The sequence below is a fragment of the Chelonoidis abingdonii genome, chromosome 6, assembly GCF_003597395.2.
Source record: "Chelonoidis abingdonii isolate Lonesome George chromosome 6, CheloAbing_2.0, whole genome shotgun sequence".
NCBI lineage: Eukaryota > Metazoa > Chordata > Testudines > Testudinidae > Chelonoidis > Chelonoidis abingdonii.
The window spans coordinates 43,346,634-43,374,349 of record NC_133774.1 but is presented as its reverse complement, the minus strand read 5'-3'; the positions used below and the strand labels follow the sequence as shown (position 1 = coordinate 43,374,349).

The 27,716-nt window shown below is 38.3% G+C and overlaps 1 protein-coding gene across 1 annotated transcript in view; it reads right to left on the bottom strand.

Annotated features, from left to right (window-relative positions):
• NLN (neurolysin) overlaps positions 1-27,716 on the bottom strand; it is a 51,484-nt gene that overhangs the window by 12,033 nt on the left and 11,735 nt on the right. Inside the window, 9 exon segments of the mRNA XM_032773653.2 lie at positions 923-1,043; positions 1,045-1,110; positions 1,693-1,894; positions 6,813-7,179; positions 11,070-11,205; positions 14,095-14,255; positions 18,596-18,698; positions 20,379-20,486; positions 24,618-24,763. Coding sequence (XP_032629544.1) covers positions 923-1,043; positions 1,045-1,110; positions 1,693-1,894; positions 6,813-7,179; positions 11,070-11,205; positions 14,095-14,255; positions 18,596-18,698; positions 20,379-20,486; positions 24,618-24,763 — 1,410 coding nt within the window.

The window sequence follows — 27,716 nt, the reverse complement described above, 5'->3', positions numbered from 1 at the left end:
GCAGGCGCTGTAATTCCTGTCTGGTGGCAGCGAGATAAGATCCAAGCTGGTAATTAAGCTTGGAGGTTCATGCTAAGCACCCAGATTTTGGACACTAAGGTCCAGATTTGGGAGAAAGGCTTATGATAGTATCGTTTTCATTTTAAAGACAGAATCAAGCACGTAGACTTACCCATGTACACACAGGAAGTCTGTGCCAAAGGAAATTGCCAAGTGACAATAGCTAGGAAGAGGACTTGAGGTGATTGTTGCTATTTGACAATAAGCAATTTTAAGTCATTTTGAACGTTCAAGGTAGACACATAGATAGGCCTCTGCAAACACATTCTCTCATTACTGTTACCTTCGTCCTCTATCCCACTTCCCTTCGTATTGTTTTTTTATAAACACTTGTTGGAGAGCAGGCATAATGTCTTTCTGTGTGTCTATTCAAAGCAAGCATAATCCTGGTGATTTTGGGGGGTGGGAAGTCATCACAGCACATATAATAATAGTCAGGAAACAGATTGTAGCAATCAGGAAATTCTCCAGACTCCCAGTCTGGTGCATTAATTGTCCTTCCTCTTAGTTGAAATGAATAATTAAAAAAAGATTGGAAAGGCTGTTGAAAGGAGTTGCTGTTACAAGCTCCATCTTTTTAAATTTTATTTTTCTCACAGTTTGAACACAATTAAGATATCATACATTTTTACAGTAAACCTCAGCATTTAAGCACTAATTTCCAAGGTATAATCTAATGGGCCTTTCTTCTATAAAGGACCGCTTACCTCTCAGTAGCAGTCATGGGGGAGGTGGATACACAGTGAAGGAAGAAGAGACCACTGTCTAAGGCATATGTCTGTTCTCTATTATGCAGGATATTGCCCTATGTCTTTCCTACCATTTCATGAATGCTTTTTGTATGTAAAAGAAAAAAAGATACCTGTATTGGCCATTCTAGAGGCAGCAAGTTTCTCAAGAAGAGCATCTGCAACATGGCTCCCATCTTTATAATGTTTTGACATTTGCTGAAGAGGTTCTTTTTCCCATACCCAGTTCTCAAAACAGTTGTGAAGGAACTTCTACAAAGTCTGTTTCCACATTAGTTCCACTAAATCTAGCAAAATCGATCTAACAAAAACAAAAAATAAACAAACAAAAACACAACCAAAAACCCTCCATTATATTAAATTAAAATACAAATGAGATTAGATATCTAGTAAAATGTCAACCTATGTAAGGTTCCAAAACTGTGATGATGTAAAAACAGGGCAGAATTATAAACAGCTATATTACAAGAAAGATCAAGGTTAAAATAGCCTCAAATTTTAAAAGAGAGGGAACAGTTCCTAACACATTGCAGGTACTATCAAAAGCAACAATTGCAGAATCAGCCCCAAAGCAGCTCTGTTGCCTATGGAAGGGTTCCTTCCTCGTGGAGCCACTCATTGCTCAATCCCAGTTGCTCAGGCTGTCCAGAGGGGAAAGGATTTGCTGTAACATGAACATTTTCCAGAAGTTGTATTTACTGCAGGGCTTGTACACAAAAACTCAAAACAAGGTATCAACTGTGAAAAGTTACTGTGAAGCTCTTAAATACTTACCTTAAGGAAACCATACACCCATCAAACAGGCATACCCCTTCCCCCACCACCATTTTGAGAGACTGAAGAAAGAATTAAGATATTTTAATGAAATAAAAACATTACTTACCTGTGCACATATCTGGTGCATTACGTGACCAAACTCATGGAAGTAAGTCTTCACCTCATCGTGTCGCAGCAATGATGGACAATCTGATATTGGTTTTGTGAAGTTGGTCACCAGAGCAGCTACAGACATCATTCTGCTGCCATCAGAGCATAGGCAGCCAGGCTGGAGACCAAAGCATGCTGCATGCCCATACTTCCCTTCTCTGAGCAAGAAAAAGATAAACAAAAGCCATCCTTACGCAATAGGCCTATCTTCCACAAGTAACATAGTGAAGAGGGCTGTTTCCCTCTATGATTTTATATGAGGAAGGGACCCTCTTTCTTTTGTTAGAAAAACCACAATAAGATAGTGTCCTATGACCTTTATAAAAGTCACTGTGCTTAGGATTCTACTGAGAGCACAAAGAAAAAGTACTTCTAAATCCCCTCACTTTAATATTTAGAGCAGCATTTGCAAGCCTCTTTTTTATTTACCTAGTAAATTATGGACATCAAAAGTAGTAACTCTGCTGCTTTTAAAAGTTAATTTTACTTAATCTGAGACAGGACAATTATAGTATGAAAGACAAATCCCATTCTGTGAAGCATTAGCTTTTGTTACCAACATTTGAGTGGATTTAAGAATAAAGAACCAGGTTTGCTGTTTTAGCAATGTGATTTTAAAACAAAATGAGTCTCTTAATTAACTGTTTGTTAATACAGTTAGAAAAATTGTCATAATTAAAAGTGAGTCACTAAACATGAAGTCCAAAATATTCATGTGCCCCTTCCTTATTGCGGTTGTATGATACAAAAAGTTAGTCATTTCCCCCTTGCTTTTTAGATTAATAATACCAGGCCCTCACTTCCCCCTCTTTACTGAAGGACACTGATTAGAGGACCTGCATAATGATGTCATATGAGGTTTTAGCCTGAACTGTAGCATTCTCTGCCCAGCAAAAAGCTAATTTCCAGTACACACACAGAGAGACCTCAGAAGTTTAAAGGGATCTAAAAATAAGACAAAGTCTCCACAGAGGCACTGGAGACTTAATTGAAGGCCTAAGTTAAGACACCACTTTCAGCAAAATTGGAGATTAGTTGGTCTGTGCAACTGGAGTAGCCATCTATCTGACCCAAGTGCATTAAGTGCACAGGCCTGCACTCTAGGGTACCTAGCTGCCATGTTCTTGTCAAACCCTGGCTAGAGGAAGTCCAGAATAGCGGGAAGAAAGATTTTTAGGCTGAAAAACTATTGGATTTGCACCACCGAGAGTGAAGCCCAAGCCCCATACTATGCGAAGGGTGCATGAATTCAAGAAAATGATCAAAAACTTGCCTGAGATGCTCAGACACTTTAGAAGGCTCTGCTCAAGGACCAAGCCCCAAGGAACATGAGACATTTAGGCAAGATGGGGCCTACATGGGGGATCAACTTCAGTGTGAGACTGACACATCCACTAAAGAAAAGACTGTTGGATGAGCATCTCCAAGTTCTCCCCTGCAACATGGAAGACTCAGCAGAAACTGCCAAAAGGTTCTGGAATGAAACTGTGGCAATGGAACCAAGTCCTGACACAAGACCAATGTTATCAGCGGGACTGGACTGGACAGATGTGGCTATCAGGAAGAGTTGAGTTTTGAGATTCCAAAAAGGGAAAGACTTTTCCTCTGCATCGTGTTGATAGCTGCCCGAAGGATGGGAGAGTCTTGGTGAAGGAGTCAGGGAATTTTTGCCTGCTCAGTATAAAGCACTTGCAGACTTCTCCTCAAGGAGATATTGGAGCGAGACACAGAGCAACCTCCTACCACCTAGAGCAGAGAAGAGGTCTCTAGAAAATATGCTGGGAACGGGCACAGGGATAAAGAAATAGAAGCAAGGTTCCTCTTAGGAGGTAAAGAGGAGACACATACAGATCACTGATAGGGGACAGAAGGAATTTGACCCTGCTCCCATCAGTAGCTACTAGGGCTGTTGACTAATCACAGTGAACTCATGTGATTAACTCAAACAAATTAATCACGATTAAAAAAATTAATTGCAATTAATCACAATTTTAATAGCACTGTAAACAACAGAATACCAACAGAAATTTATTAAATATTTTTGGATGTTTTTCTACATTTTCAACTATACCTCTACCCTGATAGAACGCGACCAGATATAACACGAATTTGGACATAACGCAGTAAAGTAGCGGGGAGCCCTGGGCCCTTTAAAGTACCACCTGTGCCCCGCTGCTTCATTGTATTATATCCGAATTCGTATGGAACCCCGAGCCCTTTAAATTACCGCCTGAGCCTGGCTGACGGAGCCAGCCGGGCTCCGGCAGCGATTTAAAGGGCCCGGGGCTCCCCATAGTGGCTGGAGCACCAGGCCCTTTAAATCAACTCCGGGGCTCTGGCAGTGAGGCTTGGGCGGTGATTTAAAGGGCCAGAGGCTTCAGCTGCTGCGGGGAGCCTCAGGCCCTTTGGCAGCGGGGTTTGGGCGGGGATTTAAAGGGCCTGAGGCTCCCCGCAGCAGCTGGAGCACCAGGCCCTTTAAATCACTGCCAGGGAAGCTGGGAAGGGAAGCTCTTGCCAGTACGCCGTACCGGACTGAAGCCGATATAGCGTGGTCTCACCTATAAGGCAGTGAGAGTTTTTGGCTCCCAAGGACCGCGTTATAGCGGGGTAGAGGTGTATATTGATTTCAGTTACAGCACAGAATACAAAGTGTACACTGCTCACTTTATATTTTTTTATTATAAATATCTGCACTGTAAAAAAACAAAAGAAATAGTATTTTTCAATTCACCTCATACAAGTACTGTAGTGCAATCTCTTTATCATGAAAGTGCAACTTACAACTGCAGATTTTTTTTGTTACATAACTGCACACAAAAACAAAACAATGCAAAACTTTAGAGCTACAAGTCCTCTCAGTCCTACTTCTCATTCAGCCAATCACTAAAATGAACAAGTTTGTTTACATTTACAGGACATATGCTGCCCACTTCTTACTTTCTGATGATGTGAATGAGACCAGGCATTCACATGACACTTCTCTAGACAGCACTGCAAGCTGTTTACATGCCAGATATGCTAAACGTTCGTATGCCCCTTCGTGCTTCGGCCACCATTCCAGAGGACATGCTTCCATGCTCACGACACTTGTTAAAAAAATAATGTGTTAATTAAATTTGTGACTGAACTCCTTGGGGGAGGATTGTATGTCCCTGGCTCTATTTTACTGGCATTCTGCCATATATTTCATGTTATAATAGTCTTAGATGATGACTCAGCACGTTGTTCATTTTAAGAACACTTTTGCTGCATATTTGACAAAATGCAAAGAAGGTACCAATGTAAGATTTCTAAAGACAGCTACAGCACACGACCTAAAATTTAAGAATCTGAAGTGCCTTCCAAAAATCTGAAAGAGATGAGGTGTGGAGCATGCTTTCAGAAGTCTTAAAAGAGCAACATTCCGATGCAGAAACTACAGAACCCAAACCACCAAAAAAGAACCTTCTGCTGGTGGCATCTGACTCAGAGGATGAAAATGAACATGGGTTGGTCTGCACTGCTTTGGATCATTATTGAGCAGAACTCATCATCAGCATGGATGCATCCTCAAGGGTGCTTGAAGCATGCAGAGACATACAAATCTTTAGTATATCTGGCACATAAATATCTTGCGAAGCCAGCTACAACAGTGCCATGCGAAAACCTGTTCTCACTGTCAGGTGACATTGTGAACAAGAAGTGGGCAGCTTTTTATCTTCTGCAAACAGGGCCATCCCTAGGTGGGTGCAGGGGCCAGGATCACCACCCCCAAGCAACGCTGGGAACCTGCGGGAAGGAGCGGGGCGGACTGGGGCGCTGCTGCCACTTCCTGCCAGTGAGTGCGGACCTGACCCCTGCTGCCGATGCCAGGTACTCTAGCCCCCGGGCCAACCTGCCCCCTCTACCTTCCTTGGGCCGGCCTAGCAGCCCCCACACAATATGCATACAGAGCCATCCCTAGGCTGCGGCGTTTTGGGGTGGCCACCGTGGGGCTCCCCAAAGCACCAGGCCCTAGGAATGGCTCTGCCTGGAAACGTAAACAAACTTGTTTGTCTGAGCGATTGCCTGAAAAAGAAGAAGAACTGAATGGACTTGCAGGCTGTAAAATTTCACACTGTTTCAATTTTGAATGCAGTTATTTTATGTACATAATTCTACATTTGTAAGTTCAACTTTCATGATAAAGAGATTGGACTACAGTACTTATATTAGGTGAATTGAAAAATACTATTTCTTTTGTTTTTTACAGTGGAAATATTTGTAATAAATATAAAGTGAGCACGGTACACTTTGTATTCTGTGTTATAATTGAAATCAGTATATTTGAAGATGTGGAAAACATCCAAAAATATTTAAATAAATGGTATTCTATTGTTGTTTTACAGTGCGATGAATCGTGATTAATTTTTTTAAAATCGCTGGACAGCCCTACTAGCTACCTGTGGAGAGAGAGTGCACCCAGGGCCCACAATAGAGAACTAAAGTTCCACATTGTGGTCAGAGTCAAGTTTTAATTTCCTGAGTAATTCTCTGCTCTTTCCTCTATCCAGAAGACTGAGGCTGAATGAGCTCCAAAAGGGTGTTTCCTCCAAAGGCACTAGCTGTTCTGCTCAGTTCCTTCAACATGAACCAGAAAGCAAGTGGAAGTTTACCTGCAGGGAGTTAAAAAGAGGTGGAGCAGGGTACAAAAATTCCTTCATCCTGATTAGCATCTCCTGCCTGGTGGACAGAAGACAGGAACACATCCATCTCTACCAGCGTTGACATGCCATGTGAAAGGTACATTACAAATAAAAGAGAAAAATAAATATCACCTATAGTATTAGCCAGCAATCTCACTTATGTTTGGGTTAAGGATTCTGACCAAAACATAACTATACCCAGCAAAGACAGATGTTAAAAGGAATGGTGTCTGAAACTTATTGAAGATATATGCAGATAGAATGCAGTAGCCATATAAATGCTTCCCTCCCAGAAACACTCTGGAATTTAGGCAATAAAAAAGTTTACTTCCAGATTCATATAACTCAACCCCCAGCTAAGATTAACTCCAGCATAACACTTTTAAAATAAAGCAATATATTATAGAATTACCTGGGATAGAGGTCTAAGTAGAACTGACCTAAAACTTCTCTTGTTGAATCATCTTTTACTGTATAAAGAGTAACACTCTCATGCCAAACATGAGCATTCTCTACCTGCTCAAATACAAGTCCAAGCAGCTTCTGGTAAATGTTCAATAAGCCTTGTGTAACAGCTTCAACTGGAAAGTATTCCTTTAGCTTCTCTTGATCTATGGAATATTTAAGCTCTTCTGTCTTGTTCATATAATAATGTAAATCCCATGCATTGATTCTTCCATCATAGTCAAAGCCTCTTTCTTCACACTCCTTTTTCTTCAAATCCAGAATAAACTCTCTCTCCTCGTCACCCAGTGGTTTTAGTTTCTTACTTAAATCATCTGAAAATGCAAACAGAGATTTACCTTTATGTCAACTTGTCTGTTCCATGTTGTACTACGTTACTACATTCATTCATCCGACGAAGTGGGTATTCACCCACGAAAGCTCATGATCCAAAACATCTGTTAGTCTACAGGGCGCCACAAGATTCTCTGCTGCTTTTACGTTACTACTAGTAGTACTGGAGAACTAATTTATTTATTTAGATTTACACAAATATTAAAAAAGGGTATTAATCCAATACCAGCCACCACAATTTTCCCTTTCTCAATTAATCACTACTTTAATGCTTGCCTTTCTGTTTTGGTTACAGGGATGTCTGGGATATGAGCATGTGTGCTCTTGCACTATCACCATTAGTAAGGGTTAAGTGTCATAGTGTCTTTCATTCTTTTCTAAGGACATCCAAAAGAGAAACAGACTCAGACTTTAAGGTCAGAAGGGACCATCATAATCATAGGCGCCGACTTTCTGCTCCTCCCGGTGGGTGCTCAACTCCCCTCTGTCCCCAGTACTGACTCCACCCCTTCCATGAGGCCCTGCCCATGCCCCGCCCCATTCCAACCCCTTTCCCCAAGTCCCCACCCCAACTCCGCCCCCTCTCTGACCATATTCCGACTCCTTCCCCAAATCCCTGCCTCAGTCCCGCCTCTTCCCTGAGCGCACCACGTTCCTGCTTCCCCCCCACTTGGAGTAGCCAAACAGTTGTTTGGCAGCAGCTGGGCAGGAAGCACTGGGAGGTAGGTGGAGGAGCGGGGACGCGATGTGCTCAGGGGAGGAGGCAGGGCGGGGCGGGGCCAGGAGCCTGGCTGCCAGTAGGTGCAGACCACCCACTAATTTTTCCCCGTGGGTACTCAAGCCCCAGAGCACCCATGGAATCGGCACCTATGATCATAATAATCTCTAGTCTGACCCCCTGCACACTACAGGCCACAGAACCTCACTCACCCACTCCTGTAATAGATCCCTAACCTTTGGCTGAGTTACTGAGTTCCAGTTAGTTACCTGGAAAATAATTCCCTGTAGTAACTAGCTAACACTGCACTCATCTACCTTAAATCTCTCATGCCACCCCATGTAATTCTGATTTTTCTTCATTATGGTTAGTAGTAGCTACAGTTACAACACTTATCCTTCAGCTGTTTTTTTTTCCCCAGCCATTGGAGGTGTGACATAATGATTCACATTGTACCTTTCCTACAGATCCTTACAGGGTAACCTCTGTTCTACTCTCACCTCAAGCCAATTAGCTGAAGGTAGGAGAGTTCCATGTTTTTTGCCTACACTGGGTCTTCTCAATAGCAGCCCATATTTGCTAAACCATTGGACATTACGCCTGTAATTCCACTGATTTTTACATTATTTTACTATGGAGATAAAGTATCAAAAAGAGTAAAACATTTTATATCAGTGAAATTCCCAGAAAACACAATCTGTACTTACTCTGATATTAAGTCCTTTTAGAATGTTGAAGTTCTGCAATCAGATTATTTTTAAAAATCTAATATTTCAATACAATAGCGAATACAAATATAAATTGTAAGCTTTGGGGGCAAGGACCTCTGTTTCTAATTGTACTTTGAAGTACTGTGTACATTTATATTGCAAATAAATAGTAACAACATACTACTCTCAACAATGTAGATTAAAAGCGAGTCAAAGGAGTGCACACTTTTTCATCAGACTGTAGGACTTATTGATGATCAACTTCAAATAGGAACATTGTTAAAAAAAACAGCAGATCAGATCCATATGCTTATGTCTAATAATAATATCAAAAGAAACAGAGCAAGTACTATTAACTGATGAAACTCTTCTCTTCACAGTAAATAATTACAAAACTTTAGATTTAAAGGACACAATCTTAGAAAATTAATATATGAGCTTGTATTATAAGTCCCAGTGACATACAAGGACTAATTTTCAAGTGTGTCATGCAATCTTAAAACAAATATTACTAAAACAAACTAGTAAACAGAAACCAAATTGCATTCACCGTTGACATGCAGTTATAGAAGCCTATTTAGAATAATACAGAAAAAATATTTTTATTCCAAGTTATAGTTGATACTTTGATATTTTAAATGCACTAAAAAAATAATGATAATCAAGCAGTTCCCAAAATTTTTGTTCCCATCAAAACCAGAGCTAGGTCCACTGGTAAGTATGTATATTTTTGTATTACCAAACATGCTGCTAAATTCATGTCTTACTATATGTGAAATGTTGTAAGAATTACAGTTGCAAGTTTGAATTTCCTGACTTTTGTACATCAAAATCTCAATGTTACTGGTACACTAATTTATCTGTAGTTTTTTAAAATATAATCTTTTTGATTAAAATACATTTGCATAGAACTGCCCCCCCCATATTGGTTAAACCCATTTATACATGCAGCATAGCTTGAGCTGCATGCACTACTATCTTAGACCTTGATTCTGCAACCAGTTACACACATATTTAAGCGTATGCACATGACGTGCCTCATTAAAGTCAACAGGATGACTTGTGTACATAAGGCACATGCGTAACTCTTTGCAGGATTTTGGCTTTAGTAGGAAATCATGTATTGTGCAGTTCACAGTTTCCAAACATAATTACTTCAAGACCAAATTTCTTCTCCTTGTCCTCATTGAAGAGTTAAGCCATGACAAATTTCAACTTGCCAAGTTAATAATTTAAAATAAAAATTCTGAACAGATGTGTTTTAAAAATACTTGGACACTAACAAAAGGTTGAAAAGAATTAAAATTAGTAAAATGTAAAAAAAAGATTAGATGCATAGATAAAAGGGTGTTTTGTCAATGTGGTTTTTAGGGATGGTCATGGCATGGTTATAGTGAAAAAAGCAGACAAATTAAAAGATACAATTTTTTAAATGTCATACAGCCGGCATTGTTTTGTATACCGTACAGAGCCTTTATTTTCTGCATACTACTCCAAATAACTGCAATTCTGCCTGTATTGTGATAACACAAAAAATATTTAAAACACAGTAGTTGCCAGATTAATTCCAGGGTATTTTATTTTAGAAGTCTTTATTGCCTTGAGCGAAGGGAGAAAACTCAATCTCGAGAGAAACTGAGATCAGCACTTTTATTACCACGATGTTAATGCTGAGCTCCTGCTCTATATTAACTTCCCATGTAGCCCAGGGTTTCAGTTGGCAGACTTCAAGTTGCTCAGTGAAATCAGTTCAGCTGTTACCAACACATCCACTCTCCCACAGAAAAATCTCAAAATGGCTAAAATTATGAATATTTTTGAATTATAGTGACATCCATGAATACTGTGATAGCCATGACAAGTCTTGCTTGTATGAATAAACACACCATTGTCAGTTATCTTAGCCAAGATAAATATTACAAGGTCCATGTCAAATGCTAAATAATGGAAGCAAGTACAGCGTGAGAGCTTTTTTTCCTTTCTCTAAAGCACCAATTAGAAGCAATTGCTGTGGACAGGACAGTCAGCTAGATGGATCAGTTGCTTGTTTCAGGACAGCAATTCCTACATAGCTGTTTAACAGAAGTTTTTCACTGCAGTTATTGAAGCAAGAATACACTGACATGGGAAATGAGATCACAAAACAGATTACTAGAAAGGAAAACCCTTTGATGCATTAAGTAGTTTAAAATTGTTCCTCTGGAAACTCTTACAGCCTAAGAACTCTCTCATCCTCTCTATTCATACCAGAACTCCCATTACATTTAACACACTTATGTCTGTGCTTGGAGAACAGACTCTTAAAAATATTAAAAGGGGTGGGGCAGAGAGCTCCTGTTCCAAATAAACCCTCTGTGCTCCAGTTTCATATTTAAGCTTCCCTGGGGTACAGAGACATGTTGCAGATCTAAATATAAAGTATAACACACAAATAAAAACAAACCTAAAAAGGTTGTTACATTATCCGTGCTCTTTGCAGTGTTCACTTCCAGTACAAAGCTGGCATGTGTATTGTACCCAAGAAGCTCTGCTACTTTTGCCCTTAAGGGAAGCAACTGCTGAAGAATTTTAGTATTTTCCTAGGAAAAAGAAGGCAAGGTTATGATGAATTAAAGACAACTAAATTCATATGATCAAAACAATAATTTGAATATTATTATTATTATTTAAAATCATAAGGAATAGCAGACATTTTAAATGAAACATATTGAGATTATTACTCAAAAATGTTATAAGTAAAAATGTATTTTTGGTAGGATTCCTGAAATTTTTGATGGCACAATATCTATAATTTGATGGAAAGTGGTCAGAGTCCTGATTTTTCTAAGCAGTCAAGATAATGATCATTCCTGCACTGTCATTCATTTAATTTCACTGAAACCAAATGGCAACACTTTCTTTTTAAGGTTACAAATCTGAGCACTAGGAAGAGCATTATTGGGTTTTTTTGGTCAATTAGAAGTTGAGTAAAATTTATAAAAATATAGTTGTGGTATGCATTCCAAATGCAAACAAAGCCATGCTCAGCATTTGTTAAAAGTGGTGAAATCAAGAATGTCTCTACATTGTAGCTCCCATTCTGGATAAGTGAGATGTCTCAGGGTCAGAAGGAAATACTTTTAAAAAGCTATTTTTAGGGTAAGTTCAACTATGGGCCCATCAGCCTTGAATGTGTATCCCTTTAAATATGCTAGATATGTAGTGTTCAATTCTTAGTGCCGTTTTATCTTATCTTGTACTTTTCACATTTGCCAGTGTATAAGTACAAAAGCTCAGTCAGGCAATTGTTCTCTAATTAAATGCCTGAATGACAATTAAGGACACAAGGGCAAACCCCTACTTCTATTAATATCACCATCAAGACTTCAATGTCCTCACAAACAGAACATGGGTTTTTAAAGTCCCATCTGAAAGAATCAAAAGAATAAACTGTGTGTAACTGGAAGTATGAAAGGCAAAATCAATGCTGACAAGTTTGAACCTGTGGTGCCAGGGTGTCTAGACCGTACAAATCTAATGTTTTGACCACTAAACTATCCACTGCAGCTCGGTCAACAGGAGAATCCCTGTTTTTCATTTTTTTCCCCACACCACCTGTTCACATTGCCCATGCCACACCCTCTTATCAGCCATAGCATATTTAGCTGGACTCACTCTGGAGCTCACTACTTTTGTCCTTTAATTGGCAACATAGGTCACTGTAGAGCAGTATAAAGTGCCTCCTAGCATTCCCACTCACTACTTGTCTGTGGAATGAGAAACTGAGGTCCAGATCCAGGTTCAATGCAAAGTCTTAGAGCCTGATTCCTATTTACACAAAGGGCTTTTTACACTGTTCAACTAGAGTAAAGGGACCATAAAGTAAGCATAAATTCATTGCCCACTTTACTGCGCATTTACACTGCCAGAGCAATATAACGAGTCTTAGTGAGAGACTTGACTTTGAACCTGGATCTTTAGGACTCCCCACTAGGAACCCACCTAAGGATCCTCATTCCACAGACCAGTAGAGAGTGAGTGCTAGCATCAAGCCTCTATCTCCAGCAGGACAGTGCCTAACACTAAAATTATGTCAATGGGCTGGACCTCAACTGCGAATATGACAATTTATTCTAGAAAATAAGATCTTCTCTACCACAATTTTTTCCTGCAAATATAATGTTGTGTAAAGATTTGAGTACTGATGAATATTGGCAGCAACACAGTCTTATTCTTTCCTCGAAACATATCTACAATAGCTCATATTTGTGTTAATAAAAAGATATATTCAAGTACAGAGAGTAGATACACTATGCTACTATACTACGTACTGCCACAGAACACTTCTTTTTAAACTGTGGTTCCTTTCACAAGATCAGGAATACTGAAAGGACTGAAGCACAATCTTCATGTTTATCACGAGAGCAAAGTGGAAAACAATTACAAGCCTGCTGGGGTCAAAAAAAGAGAGATTTGCATGAAAGCAAACCAAGATATTTTAATCAAAATCAAATCATAATAGAGAGAAATAAATCTAATCAGGTACTAAATCATGACTATATGGAAAAGATGAATTAGCTTACTGGAACAGAGAAAGAAAAAGCAGTTTACTTCTGAAGTGGTTTATTAATATTGCATCTTGTGCTAATATTTCTAGCTACCAAACAGCACTTTAAAGAAGTAATTAGATCCTATTGGTAAATAAATCTCCTAGACATCTTTTCCAGAACACTAGCTAAGAATTTATTATGGGAGTATAAAATAAAAATGGGATGAGTTGCCATACATTTTCTGCACTTTTACCTCAAGAATTTGTCATTAACCGATTAAAACTAACATTTAGAAAGATTAGTTACAGAAATATCTTTTTGTTGAAGATGCTGGCATATTTATAAAAAACTAAAATCTCTATGTGTCTGACGAAGTGGGTATTCACCCATGAAAGCTTATGCTAAAATCCATCTGTTAGTCTATAAGGTGCAACAGGACTCTTCGTTGCTTTTTACAGATCCAGACTAACACGGCTACCCCTCTGATAGTAAAATCTCTATGGATCATTAAGATTAGCATGACTGTATTAGAGTATATCTTGTGGGCAAGTACTTGGATAAACTAAGTAGCTGGGAGATCAGTTCATTTACTTTGCAATATGCACAGTAATTGTGTGTGTTTACTTAAACATACAGTTGGTTGGAAAGGGGAAAAGTAGTAAAATCTAACTGGGTAGAATTTACTGCTTAAAATAAATTCTTAACAGTGCTGTCCAAGAAGATTCTTCAGACAGTGAGTGAATGGAAGCAGCAGACAGATCTGGACTGATCTTTGTGTAAAAATGATCTACAGTCAAATAGCCAGTTACGGCCTTCTTTTATTAATTGTATTTAATTTCATTATTAGAAATTCTGAAGTAGCAGTTGATTAATACATTTTTTAATCTACTACCATTACTAGCCACACTTAGAATTTCACATATTAAATATCAGATGTACCTTCTTGCATCTTGTGTTAAAGGCAGTTTCCATTTTACTTCTTGTTTCTGGAACGCTGCACTTTTTCATGACAGAAAAATAGTGGGGGTACTTTAAGGTAACTTTATACTTGTTCTTTTCAGTCTTCTCTAAACTATTAATAAAGTCATCAGGAAGGGCTTCTGTGGCATATAAATTAACAACAACATTCAAAAAAGGATTTTTCAAGTATAAATTCTTTTAAAAATATCAGAACAGTGTTTAGAGCATAAAACAGTAATTCGTTTTACTACAGACCAGTTTTATATAAGAAACATAAGAATGGTCCATATAGTGCAGAACCCTGTCTTCTGAAAAAGGCCAGTGCCATATGCTTAGAGAGAATGAACAGAACAGGGCAATTTATCAAGTGATCCATTCCCTGTCATCCAGTCCCAGCTTCCAGAAATCAGAGGTTTACAGACACCCCGAGTATGTGGTTCCATCCCTGACCATCTTGGCTAATAGCCATTGATGGACTTATTCTCCATTAACCTATCTAATATTTTTTTTGAACAGTTATACTTTTGACCTTCACAGCATCCCCAGGCAACAAGTTCTACAGGTTGACTGTGCATTTTGTAAAGAAGTACTTCCTTACGTTTGTTTTAAACTTGTTGTCTATTAATTTCATTGACAGGTTTCAGAGTGGTAGCCATGTTAGTCTGTATTAGCAAAACCAACAAGGAGTCCTTGTGGCACCTTAGAGACTAACAAATTTATTTCGGCATAAGCTTTCCTGGGCTAAAACCCACTTCATCAGATGCATGGAGTGGAAAATACAATAGAGAGGTATACATACACAGCATATGAAAAGATGGGAGTTGCCATACCAAGTGCAGGGGGGTCAGTGCTAACAAGCCAATTCAATTAAGGTGGAAGTGGGCTATTCTCAACAGTTGACAAGAAGGGAGGAAAAAAATCACTTTTGTAGTGCTAATGAGTTCAGTTTAGTCAAAGTGGCCCATTTCAAACTGTTGACAAGAAGGTGCAAGTATCAGCAGGGGGGAAATTAGTTTTTGTAGTGACCCATCCACTTCCAGTCTTTATTCTGGCCTAATTTGATGGTGTCCAGTCTGCAAATTAATTCCAGTTCTGCAATTTTTCATTGGAGCCTGTTTCTGAAGTTTTTTTGTTGAAGAATTGCCACTTTTAAGTCTGTTATTGAGTGTCCAGGGAGACTGAAATGTTCTCCTATTTGGTTTTGAATGTTATAATTCTTGATGCTTTATTCCTGATTCTTTTGTGTAGAGACTGTCTGGTTTGGCCAATGTACATGGCAGAGGGGCATTGCTGGCACATGATGGCATATATCACATAGGTAGATGTGCAGGTGAACGAGCCCCTGATGGTGTGGCTGATGTGGTTAGGTCCTATGATAGTGTCCTTTGAATAGATATGTGGACAAAGTTGGCACCAGGGTTTGTTGCAGGGTTTAGTTCCTGGGTTAGTGTTTTTGTTGTGTCATGTGTAATTGCTGGTGAGTATTTACCTGAAGCAAATATCCCCCACTTAATCGTCTCTTTAATACGTTCAACAGTCCCAGTATTTTTAATATCCACTCATCTGGAAGCTGTTCCAGACCCCTAATCATTTTTGTTGTGCTTCTCTGTACCTTTCCCAAATTTTAATACATCTTTTTTGAGATGGGGTGACCAGAACTGCATACAGTAATCAAGGTGTGGGCACACCATGGATTTATATAGTGGCATTATGGTATTTCTGTTGTATTATCTATCCTTTTCCTAATGGTTCCTAACATGGTTAGCTTTTTGGACTGCCACTGCACATTGAGCAGATGAACTATCTACAGTGACTCCAAGATCTCTTTCTTCAGTGGAAACAATTAATTTAGATCCCATCATTTTGTATAAAAAGTTGGGATTATGTTTTCCAATGTGTATTACTTTGTATTTATCAACAGTGAATTTCATCTGCCATTTTGTTGCCCAGTTTTGTGAGATCCCTTTGTAATTCTTCACAGTCAGCTTTGGACTATCTTGAGTAATTTTGTGTTGTCTGCAAACTCTGCCACCTTACTGTTCACCTGCTTTTGCAGATCATTTATGAATATGTTGAACAGCACGGGAGCCAATATATATCCTTGGGGGACCCCACTGACTACCACTTTCCATTGTGAAAATAGACCATTTATTCCTACCCTTTGTTTCCTATCTTTTAACCAGTTACCAATCCATGAGAGGACCCTCCTTATCCCATGGCTTCTTACTTTGCTTAAGAGCCTTTGGTGTGGGACCTTGTCAAAGGCTTTCTGAAAGTCCAAGCGCACTGTAACAACTGGACTACCCTTGTCCTCATGCTGGTTGAGACCCTCAGAAAATTTGAAGAGATTGGTGAAGCATGATTTCGCTTTACAAAAGCCATGCTGACTCTTCTCCAACATAACATGTTTGTCTGTGTCTCTGATAATTCTGTTCATTACTATAGTTTCAATCAGTTTGCTTGGTATTGAAGTTAGGGTTACTGGCCTGTAATTGCCAGGATTCCCTTCTTAAAAAAGAAAAGAAAAAAATTGATGTTACATTAGCTATCCTCCAGTCATCTGGTACAGAGACTGATTTAAGTGATATACTAATTATGGTATGTAGCCTATCTACAATTTCATATTTAAGTCCCTTCAGAACTCTTAGGTGAATCCTATCTAGTCCTGGTAACTTATTACTGTTTAAATTATCAATTTATTCCAAAACCTCCTCTACTGACACCTCAATTTGGAATAGATCCTCACCTAAAAAGAATGGCTCATATGTGGGACTCTCCCTCACATCCTCTGCAGTGAAGACAAATAAAAAGAATTCATTTAACTTCTCTGAAATGGCCCTGTCTTCTTGAGTGCCTTGTGAGCACCTTGATCGTTCAGTGGCCCCATTCGCTGTCAGGCTTCTTACTTCCGATGTACTTAGAAAAAGTTTTGCTATTAGTTTTTGTGTCTTTTGCAAGCTGTTCTTCACATTCTTTTTTGGCCTGCCTAATTACATTTTTACACTTCACTTGCAAGAGTTTATGCTCCTTTCTATTTTCCTCAGTACAGTTTGACTTTCAATTTTTAAAGGATGCCTTTAACATCCATTTACATTCTGCTGTTTAGAAACAGTGGTATTTTTCTGGTTCTCCTACTGTTTTGTTTTTTTTTATTTGGGATATACATTTAGTTTGACCCCCATTATGCTGTTTTTAACTAGTTTCCATGCAGCTTGTCGGTATTCCACTCTTATTTGTGTTTTTTTCAATTTCCATTTAAGTAGCTTCCTCATTTTTGTGTGGTTCACCTTTTTGAAGGGAAATACTACTATGGGGAGCCTTTTTGGTATTTTTACCCCCCATATAAGGGTATTAAATTTAATTATATTTGGGTTGCTATTACTGAGTGGTTGAGCAGTATTCACATCTTGGACCAGATTCTGTGTGCCCCACTTTGAACTATATCAAAAATTGCTTTTCCCCTTGTGGGTTCCAGGACTAGCAGCTCCAAGAAGCAGTCATCAATGGTGCCTAGAAATTTTATCTCTGCATCCCATCCTGAGGTGACATGTATCCAGTCAGTATGGTGATGGTTGAAATCCTCCATTATTCGTTTTCTGTTTTTGTAGCCTCTCTAATTTCCTAGGCCATTTCACAATCACCTTCACCATCCTGACCAGGTGGTCGGTAGTATATTCCTACTGCTATCCTCTTGTTATTCAAGCATGGAATTTTTATCCATAGAGATTTTATGGTGCTATTTAATTCATTTATGATTTTTACTTTATGCACCTTTCAGTTTTCCTCCAGATCTTAGTTTAAAAACTCCTCTACGAAATACAGCCCTACATGTTACGGTTAATTGTTAGTGACTTTTTTTTAATCAAATCAAACAATATTAAAATTATGAATAACTCACTTATAAGAAGCAGAAATATATTTAACAAGATAATCCCATTTAAAAACAGACTATAGTTTTAAAACTCTCTAATTTTATTTAACTCATAAAATACATTTGACAGAGTGACCTCCAGACCCAGGATCACCAAATTCTTTACAGAGACAGTGAATCATATGGTAAACCGAAAATGAAGGTTTTAAAGTAATATTTAAATCAGGGAAGTAGCTTAACTTCCTGACCAGAAGAAAAGTGTTTTAGATAGATGGAATACTACAAATGGAGTGTGAAGCCCAGTGATGAAGATGTAAGTGGAGAGGACAGAGAAAAGCAAAGATGGGAAGAGCAGAGTGGGCCGGCAGGGCAATAAGTAATATGAGACCTGAGAGATTAGGTGGAGCAAGTCCATTAAGAATTTTTAATTACACAAAGGCAATCCTGAGTTGGATTTGGAAAGGGAGAGGAAGCCAGTACAGGCTGTAACAGTGTTATAATTTCATTTCCTAGATACTGTATGACAATTAACCTTACCTCAGAACTGCACAAAAAAAAGATTCCTGAAATTTAACTGCAGTTCTAAAGAAAGAGAAATACAATACTCACGAAGTTCATGCTTAGAAAACATAAGAAATGTGTTTTCCTCATTGAGGTTTTTGTTGAAGTCTATACACAGCTCCCTCAATTTTTTCTTCATGGTCTTTATTTCCTAAATTGAATATAAATTGAACTGACCATCAAAAACCAAAATTCAACTACCTATTGCTGCCCTACATGTACAAAGAATTTAACTTTCTCTAAGATTTTCTTCTGCCCCAAACTTACATGTTAGAAGTATATCTTCTTAACTCACAAGGGATTGGTCATGTAAATCAGTGGTTCTCAACCTTTTTTCATTTGCAGACCCCTAAAAAGTTTTGAATGGAGGTGTGGTTCCCTTTGGAAATTTCTAATGGAGCTGTGGACCTCTTTGGAAATCTATTGTCTGTATATATAGCTGAATTCTGTTCAGTCAGTTTTCAGTCTACATCTTTTGTAGGTTCCTTAGACATAGTCTGTGGATTCCCAGGGGTTCCAGGACCACAGGTTGAGAATCACTAATGTCAATAATGCTTTAAAGTAGTTTTATGTATACGTCTACCCCGATATAACGTGACCCGATATAACACGAATTCGGATATAACACGGCAAAGCAGTGCTTCAGGGGGGCAGGGCTGCGCACTCCGGTGGATCAAAGCAAGTTCCATATAATGCGGTTTCACCTATAACGCAGTAAGATTTTCTGGATCCCAAGGGCAGCATTATATCGAGGTAGAGGTGAATTAACATTTAGTTGCTCTCTCTCGCTCGCTCATTTGAAAAGTCTAAATTTAATTTTAAATAAAATTTGCTGTTGTATTTCAATGGGAATTTCTGTCCTAAAGATAACTGGTAGATGGCTCCAAAAGGAGCAGAGAGACAACAAAGTTGCGTCAAGAAGCTGCTGAAAAATTAAAGAGCTCCTAGACTAATTTGGGACCTTTAAATATATGGCAGAAAGAAAATAACATCTATGAAAGAGAACAGCATTCCAAAATCTTTTCTTAAACACAAGAAATTGGAGAGAAAAATATTTTTGACATATCAGGCTGACTTCTGGGGTGTTCTGGCTCCTTACTACCAAATTCACATATGTATAGTTTGTATACATTGTGATTCATTTGTTTCTGCTGCTGGTGAGATTTTAATAATAGTCAAGATTTTACTTCACTCTGAGCCACCAACAGTCTCCTTACATATAGTTTCTAATGATCTTCTAGAGGCATCAGGAACCTTAACATAATATAAATATGCATAATCGAGATTTAAGCTCCTGTCAATTGAAGGGTTTGTATAGGGAACAATTATCAGGGAAAGACAGAGGGCCACTTCAGGTTCACAAGTCTGTGCTGTTAAACAGCATGACAAAGGTGGGTGAGGTAATATCTTTTATTGGACCAACTTCTGTTGGTGAAAGAGACAAGCTTTCGAGCTTGAAGAAGAGCTCTTCTTCAATTTTTGAGTGCTCAATTTTGGATGTTCTAAAGCAGGCTGATTTTTAGGGAGTGCTACCTTCCACTTTCTGATAATCAGGCTCCTTTTAAGTTGTTTCAAGTTAGTTACTCAAAAATTCAGGAATTCAAAATCATTACCTGCTTTCAAAAATCTTGAGCTTATTTTAAAATCTTTTATTTTTATGTCTTTGTCTTGTACAAATTATCATCACTGCAGTCTTTAAGAGTAAGGATGGACTCAAAGCAGCACTTAACTGAGACCTGAGCATATAAGCAAAAATACACACTTAGGAGATTCTTCATAGCAGTGAAACCACACTTTCTTCAAATGATAAATATAGGAAACCCATACTCACATTCTGTACTTCTTTGGGTAGATGGAGTCCATTCCTCTTTCCCATTTGAACTGACTTCTCTAAGTACCGCTTAGCTTCAGGCTTTAGATGTCCAAGATCACATATTTGCTGAAATTATATTAAACGGAAGACGACAAGTAGAAAAAACAAGAGTATTCCAATGTGTAAAGTTCTATTACTACAATTAAAATTAAGAACAAAAGTTACAGAATTCCATACTGAATCTGTTAGGCCCCATGTGGGAGTTTTTTTCTTAACTCACTTTCACCCTAACAACCATCTCTTAAAACACACTTTTAAATCAAAATATCACTATAGCTGCCTTGAAGATATCTAATGCCCCAGCCTGCAAACATTTGTGCACAGGCCTAATTTCATGAACATGAATAGTCCCTTTCACTTTAAGTAGGTGTGTCATTATTGATATATATAGAACATGGTTGCAACTAAAGTCCTGTAGTGGCACCAAATCTTATGTAAAAGGGGGACATATAAGATGTCTAAGACCAGGTTATGGGTTGCTGGTTATGACTATGCTGTCTATATGTATGTATCATTTTGTAGTTGAAGTTATGAGTACTGACTCTATACTGTTTGTATTTCAAATTTGTGCTGTGCTTCTGGCAAACATCCCAGACAAGTTGGTGTTAGCTCTGCCTAGTCTGCTTGATGACCCATTAAGGGCCATCAGCTCTACAACTGATCCATTGAGAGAAGGCAGATACGCCTTGTAACTCAGCAAAGTATGGAGGAACTTGCCCATGTGACCCCAGACTCCATTTTGCTGTAAGTTTCCACAGTAAGGACAAAGAGGTTCTTACGCCTGAAAAATACTGTAAAAGGCTAATGCCTCATCTCCATCTAGTCTTCAATCCTCCTTCTTACCTCTGGAGCGACTTTGCTACAAACTGAAGCTCTGAACAAAGGACTGATGACCCATCCCAGCGGGGGATGTACTCCAGGGACTTGATTTGACCTGCAGTTTACTCCATCACTGCTACAAGCCTGAACTAAGAACTTTGCTCTTACTGTATGTAATTGATTCCATTTAACCAATTCTAGCTCTCATCTACATCTTTTTCCTTTTATGAATAAACCTTTAGATTTTAGATTCTAAAGGACTGGCAACAGCATGATTTGTGGGTAAGATCTGATTTGTTTATTGACCTGGGTCTGGGGCTTGATTCTTTGGGATCCAGAGACCCTTTTTCTTTTACTGGAGTGTTGGTTTTCATAACCATTCATCCCCATGACGAGTGGCACTGGTGGTGATACTGGGAAACTGGAATGTCTAAGGAAATTGCTTGTGTGACTTGTGGTTAGCCAGTAGGGTGAGACCCAAGTCCTCTTAGTCTGGCTGGTTTGGTTTGCCTTAGAGGTGAAAAAACCCCAGCCTTGGGCTGTAACTGCCCTGTTTAAGCAATTGGTCTTGAATTGGCACACTCTGTTGGGTCCCACCAGAACCGCATCGTCACAGTAGGCTAGTCATGTGTTTAAAGATAAGCAATGTTGTAAGACTTTACAGCAATCTTGGACTTAATGTGTTATAGTGTGAATTTTAAACTACTAATTATTAATGATATTTCACCTCACCCAATGTTTCTCTGATGTACAAGTTTTGTGACAGAGGTTCTAAATTTGAGTACTTTACCTTACATGATTACTCTGAGTTTTTCAGAATTAAGGATAATTGCTTTTTTAATGTCACTTTGCTGATATTTACAGAATATAATTTTTAATTTCAGTTTTGAACAACCATAATGTTCCACGTATTGCGTGAACAAGTCTTTAAGGAGAACTAAAAAACGAGGACTATGTGGAATATTGGAAATTAGGGTAGTAACAACTATTTAAACCAGGCTGAGTTTTCTAAGGATGTGTGGGTGGGGAGGTTTGATAACATTCTTAAGCATGCCCCTGCTAGCCAGTGTGCAGCTGTTAGGACTGAGTAGGCTTAATATTATCGCTTCATCATACATGTTAAAATTAAGAATCTATTATAAACACCTATATTCAAGGGTTTAAATCACTGGAGTAAAAATTTCCTATAGAAGGAGATCTGGAATATACATCTACCCCATAAGCCTAGGAGGGATTCTTTTCCTTAACATTTGGAAAAAGCTTTGTTATTTGATTAGACATAAAAAAAACCCCATTTTCAAAAAATATTGGTGAAGGAGGATGTATAAGAGAGATTTAGGAAGTAACATAAGCACGGTAAATAACTTTAGCAGACTCAGGCCTCCATTAAGGGAATAAAAATGGACCTGGATCAGAGAGATCTAGGAGATACTAGATGTTATAATTTAACATCCAACTTTTTGTGGGATACTACCAAAATTAATAATATGAGATTCTCAAGGGCTCTGTTTCCACTCTACTGTTAACCTAGCCGTAAGCAGGCTCATGATGTTTAAATTAAGAATCCATGCTTTAGCCCTGAAAATTCCACGGAAATCCTAATTTGATAGAAATACTACATTGAAATAAACTAGGCTGGCTTATTAAGATGGCTACAATGTTTTCAATGGTTTTAATTCAGTCTCTCCTCTTCCTTTAGAAACTCACTTGGAAAAGTAATTCTCCAGGTGCAGTTGAGGCAACAACCTGCAAGAGCAGAGGAGTCGTGCATCATAATCTGGAAGTGGCAAGATTCAGCCTGGCCTTGGTGGAAGCAAATTACACAGTCTTGCGTCCTCCACCAAAAATGTTCTTCTCCCAGACGTTGTGAATTTTAGGAGTATTCAGATCTGAGATCTTAGCCCAGGTCACATATCAGTGTTAAATAGATGATTAATAAGTATCTGCATATACTTGTACTGTTTAAATGAAGGGAAAAAACCCTCAAACTAATTTAAAGGATTAACAAAAAGAAATTAGAAACACTATAGTATTCTGAAATAGATGTAAATGCCAAATATCGTCACAAAGGGAAAATAAATAGAAAGAATACCAAGGTGAATATGAAATAATTCTGTTGACCGACAGTAATTATTGTAGATATTTATATTTGGTTTTCACACGTGACTGCTACAAATACCCATAAATATGAAAAAATATTATTTGTATTATAGCAGAGCCCACAAGGTGCACGTACACATAACGTATATAACATAAAATCACATAAAACAGTAAAAACACTTCTTTAATTCAGAGTATGAGATATGTAAAAAAGTGAAATATAACAGGAAACAATGCCTGCCAACACAAACAAAAATGAACAAAATAGTCTGGATTGGGGCTGTAAAATATCAGGAGGTTCTCATTTAAACAATGTGGAAATAGCCAAATAAAGAAAAGCAAATGGTGGAAAACATGCTTGGAAAGCATGGCAATAAAAGATGATGGGGGAAATATAAAATACTCTGTTCAGATCTCACTGCAAATATCAAGACTTCCAGTTAGTATTACAAAAAGCAAGCATGACAGCACTCAAAGGGACAGCAGAGAAATGACTCCAGCAACCAGTGGTTCTAGTGCTTTATCAGCTACGTGGAACAACAGTAAGCACAACTGCTTAATAGATAAGTTTCATGTTTGGAGCAGGGACTGATGAAAATGTTAAAATTATTCATACTAAATTATTTGCTTAAATATATTAAAATTGCCCATCTGAAGAATGATATACAAATAGTACTTCATACGTCTAGGTAAGAAAAGTGAGGCCAACACAGTAAATTTTAATTATTCTTTGTTTAGTTTGAATTACAAAATTAATAATATACACTTAATTAAAGCGTAACACTTATGATGGTGCGCACTTGGAGGATGAGGCACCCTATGAAAACACTTTAAAAGAGGCTAGTAGCACAGTAGTAAACTAAGTATTTTGTTTGCATCAGCATTATTGACTTCTAGAATAATTTAAACAATAAAAAAAATGTAGTCATTCCTAACTCCAATGAAGTAAGAAACAGTGAATGAGTGTGCACACAAGCGTATCTGGCAGCCAAATATTGAAGTGAGAGAATGCACCTTTTCCCCCAGGTTTCCACCGGGTAAAGGTTTTCTTTAAGCAAAATCCTTAGGTTTTTGAAGCAAAAGAATTCAAATGATGCCCCTCATGTAACACATACACTACAGCTCTATTGAGTTGATAGTGGATTTAACAGTGATTGAGATTAACGAAGTGATGGGGATACTGAAAAGCACAGCATGTACTAATTTATTGGAAAAAAAAGTTTCACTCCTTACATATTCCTCTGCAGGTTATTTTTAGTTATCTTCATTGTCATTTACCTGCAAATAAACAATCCTCTGCAACACATCTTCTCTCATGCTCATCTCCACATCAAAATAAAGTCTTTTCTCAGCTTCTGTGCTTCCTGAGCGCACATCTTTGTTGGACGAGACATGCTGCAGGAAATCCAGCATGCTTCTTTCCACTGTTAAAATAAAAATATATTTTAAAAAAATGCACCAAGCACTTACAATGCAATCAGTCCATGTTAGTTTTTTTCTAAGATGAGGAACTTCCTAGGAATACACAAGTTATTTTAATAAATCGTTCTATTCAGTTTTTACACAAGCTTTCAGAAATAAATTTATATAAACAGATACCTGAAGCAACCACTGATTAGGATTTACAGATAATGAATGGATTACAGATTATGTAAAAAATAAACCAATACAATTATATACACAGCAGCAATTACAATTAGAACAATTGCATATTTCACTGACGGTGTATATTATCAAAGCCTAACTGCCCTGGCAAATGTCCCCACTTTAATCGTTCCACAAGGTCAATTTTGAGTTAGTAAAAGTTTAATACAGATATATTTAAAGCACTGAAGTAATTTTATGTTTTGAAATAAGATGAATCTTTTAAAAGTACAGAAAGTAGATATTTTAAAATACATTATTTTTAATGGATGTCACAGATTCTCTCTCTAGAATATTGGAAGTAGGAAATTTTGAATCTTTACAATTCTCCCTCAAATTATTCAAAAATTGGAAGGAGAAAATACATATATGACCAAGTCTGTTTATTACTAATAAAAGCAAGCAATAAGAAAATTGAGGGAGATGATGTGTGATTATTTTGGACTATCAGAGATCACAAGCTAACATAATTTTGAATGGAAATGAAAAATAAACTAAATTCTCAGCAATGCTGTCGTGTCCCTGTATTAATAACAAACATGAACATAGGTCCTATAATTAAAAAAGTAGTTGAAATGACTAGCTATATTAATTAATTAGGACTTGATTAAACATAATTATAGTTTTGCCTTTTGAAAAAGTGCTAATCCTGCACGTTATGCTTTGTTTAAACATTTTACACAAAAGTGTAACAAATGCTTTTTGTCCTGGGAGACCGTTCATAATACTAGCAGATGAAGGTTCTAAAGATTAGTTGGTTACAGATTTTAAGATGAACCAAAAACTTTGTGAAAAACTAAGACACTATACACACCCAAACACTGTGGTATCTCCCTCTGTCTCTCAGAATCATGGGATGTGCATACAAATGTGGTTTACCTTCCCCTCCAATCGGTAGGGCCTGAACTTTATTTGTTTTGCGGGTGTTATAGTAAGATGGTTCAAATGAAGTAGTGAGTTTTACATTTTGCTCTGAAGCTCCTGAGGTTTGTGGTCATCTGGGTCTTTTCTGTGAATGAGTTCCAGGTACATGGGCCAGTTACATAAGAACGGCTGTACCGGGTCAGACCAAAGGTCCATCTAGCCCAGTATCTGTCTAAGACAGTGGCCAATGCAGGTGCCCCAGGGGGAGTGAACCTAACAGGCAATGATCAAGTGATCTCTCTCCTGCCATCCATCTCCATCCTCTGACAGAGGCTAGGGACATCATTTTTTACCCATCCTGGCTCATAGCCATTTATGGACTTAACCTCCAGGAATTTATCCAGTTCTCTTTTAAACGCTGTTATAGTCCCAGCCTTCACAACCTCCTCAGGTAAGGAGTTCCACAAGTTGACTGTGCATTGCGTGAAGAACTTCCTTTTATTTGTTTTAAACCTGCTGCCTATTAATTTCATGTGGTGACCCCTAGTTCTTGTATTACTGGGAAAGATCTCTGCCCTGCTCATGTGAGTGTAATATTCAAGACTGACAGTTCCAAGTTCTAATAGGCAGCAGAATTAAAACAAAAAAAAGGAAGTATTTTTGCCACACAATGCACAGTTAACCTGTGGAACTCCTTGCTAGAGGGTGTTGTGAAGGCTAAGACTATAACAGGGTTAAAAGAAGTACTAGATAAGTTCATGGAGGATAGGTTCACCAATGGCTATGGTGTTTGCCAGAAGCTAGGAATGGGCGACAGGGGATGGATCACTTGATGATTACCTGTTCTGTTCATTCCCTCTGGGACACCTGGCATTCGCTACTTTTGGAAGACAGGATACTGGGCTAGATGGACCTTTCGTCTGACCCAGTATAGCCGTTCTTATGTTCTTAAGGTTCTAATGGAATGCTGCTGTTGTGGGAGGTCATCACCACATATCATGAGTGATCCCTTCGGAAAGTGAGACCCGCCCCATATAGAGCTTTGAAGTGGGACCCAAAGCTTAAATCTGAACTAGTATTCCGATAAGACCCAGGGAAGAGAGAAGAGCACTGGAGTGATATGTACTCTTCATGGCTTCTGCAGCTGGGCAGATTGCTGCTGCGTTCTGAACGAACTGTAGCTTTTTATTTATTTATTTACATTTATTTTTAATTTAAGCCTGGTAGTTTTATTCCTACACACAGAGAGCTACAATAATTCAGGCTGGAGGTCATAAATGCATGGATCATTGATCATCACTGTGGCTAAATCTTAATCTGACAGGAGGCTGTTTGGATCAAGATTGTTCACGACAGTCTTCTTGCTGGCGGTAAGGGGAAAAGGATATAACCATCATAATCTTGGTTATTTGGTGCACAGAAGCTGTGAAGAGTCTAAGAGAAGGGTAAGGCTGCAGACTTAATACAGAGAAGATGCCCTCACTGAAGGAGGAATATAAGGACATGAGTTCTCTGAAATGCTTCCCTCCCTCAACTAGCATCACATCAGTCACCTGATTTGACTTCTGATATTGGTCTCAGACAGGTCCTCAAATGGCTAAAGAAAAGTGCTTTTTATGTATGATGTGAAAGTAATTGTAAACCTGGACGTCATATGTGTACTGCAGACATTTTAGTCCATGCTGTTGCACAGTGCCCCCAAGTGGCTCCATGCAGTCACTGACAAGAACAGGATGGGTCACGGAGTTTTCACAGGTGAGGACTTCAAAAGTGGAGGAGCATATGCCAATCATGACTCTCTCGATGTAGTCTGAGAGAATTGAGTGAAGCAATATCAGCATAGTCTTGCTAACCATTGCCATGTCTCTA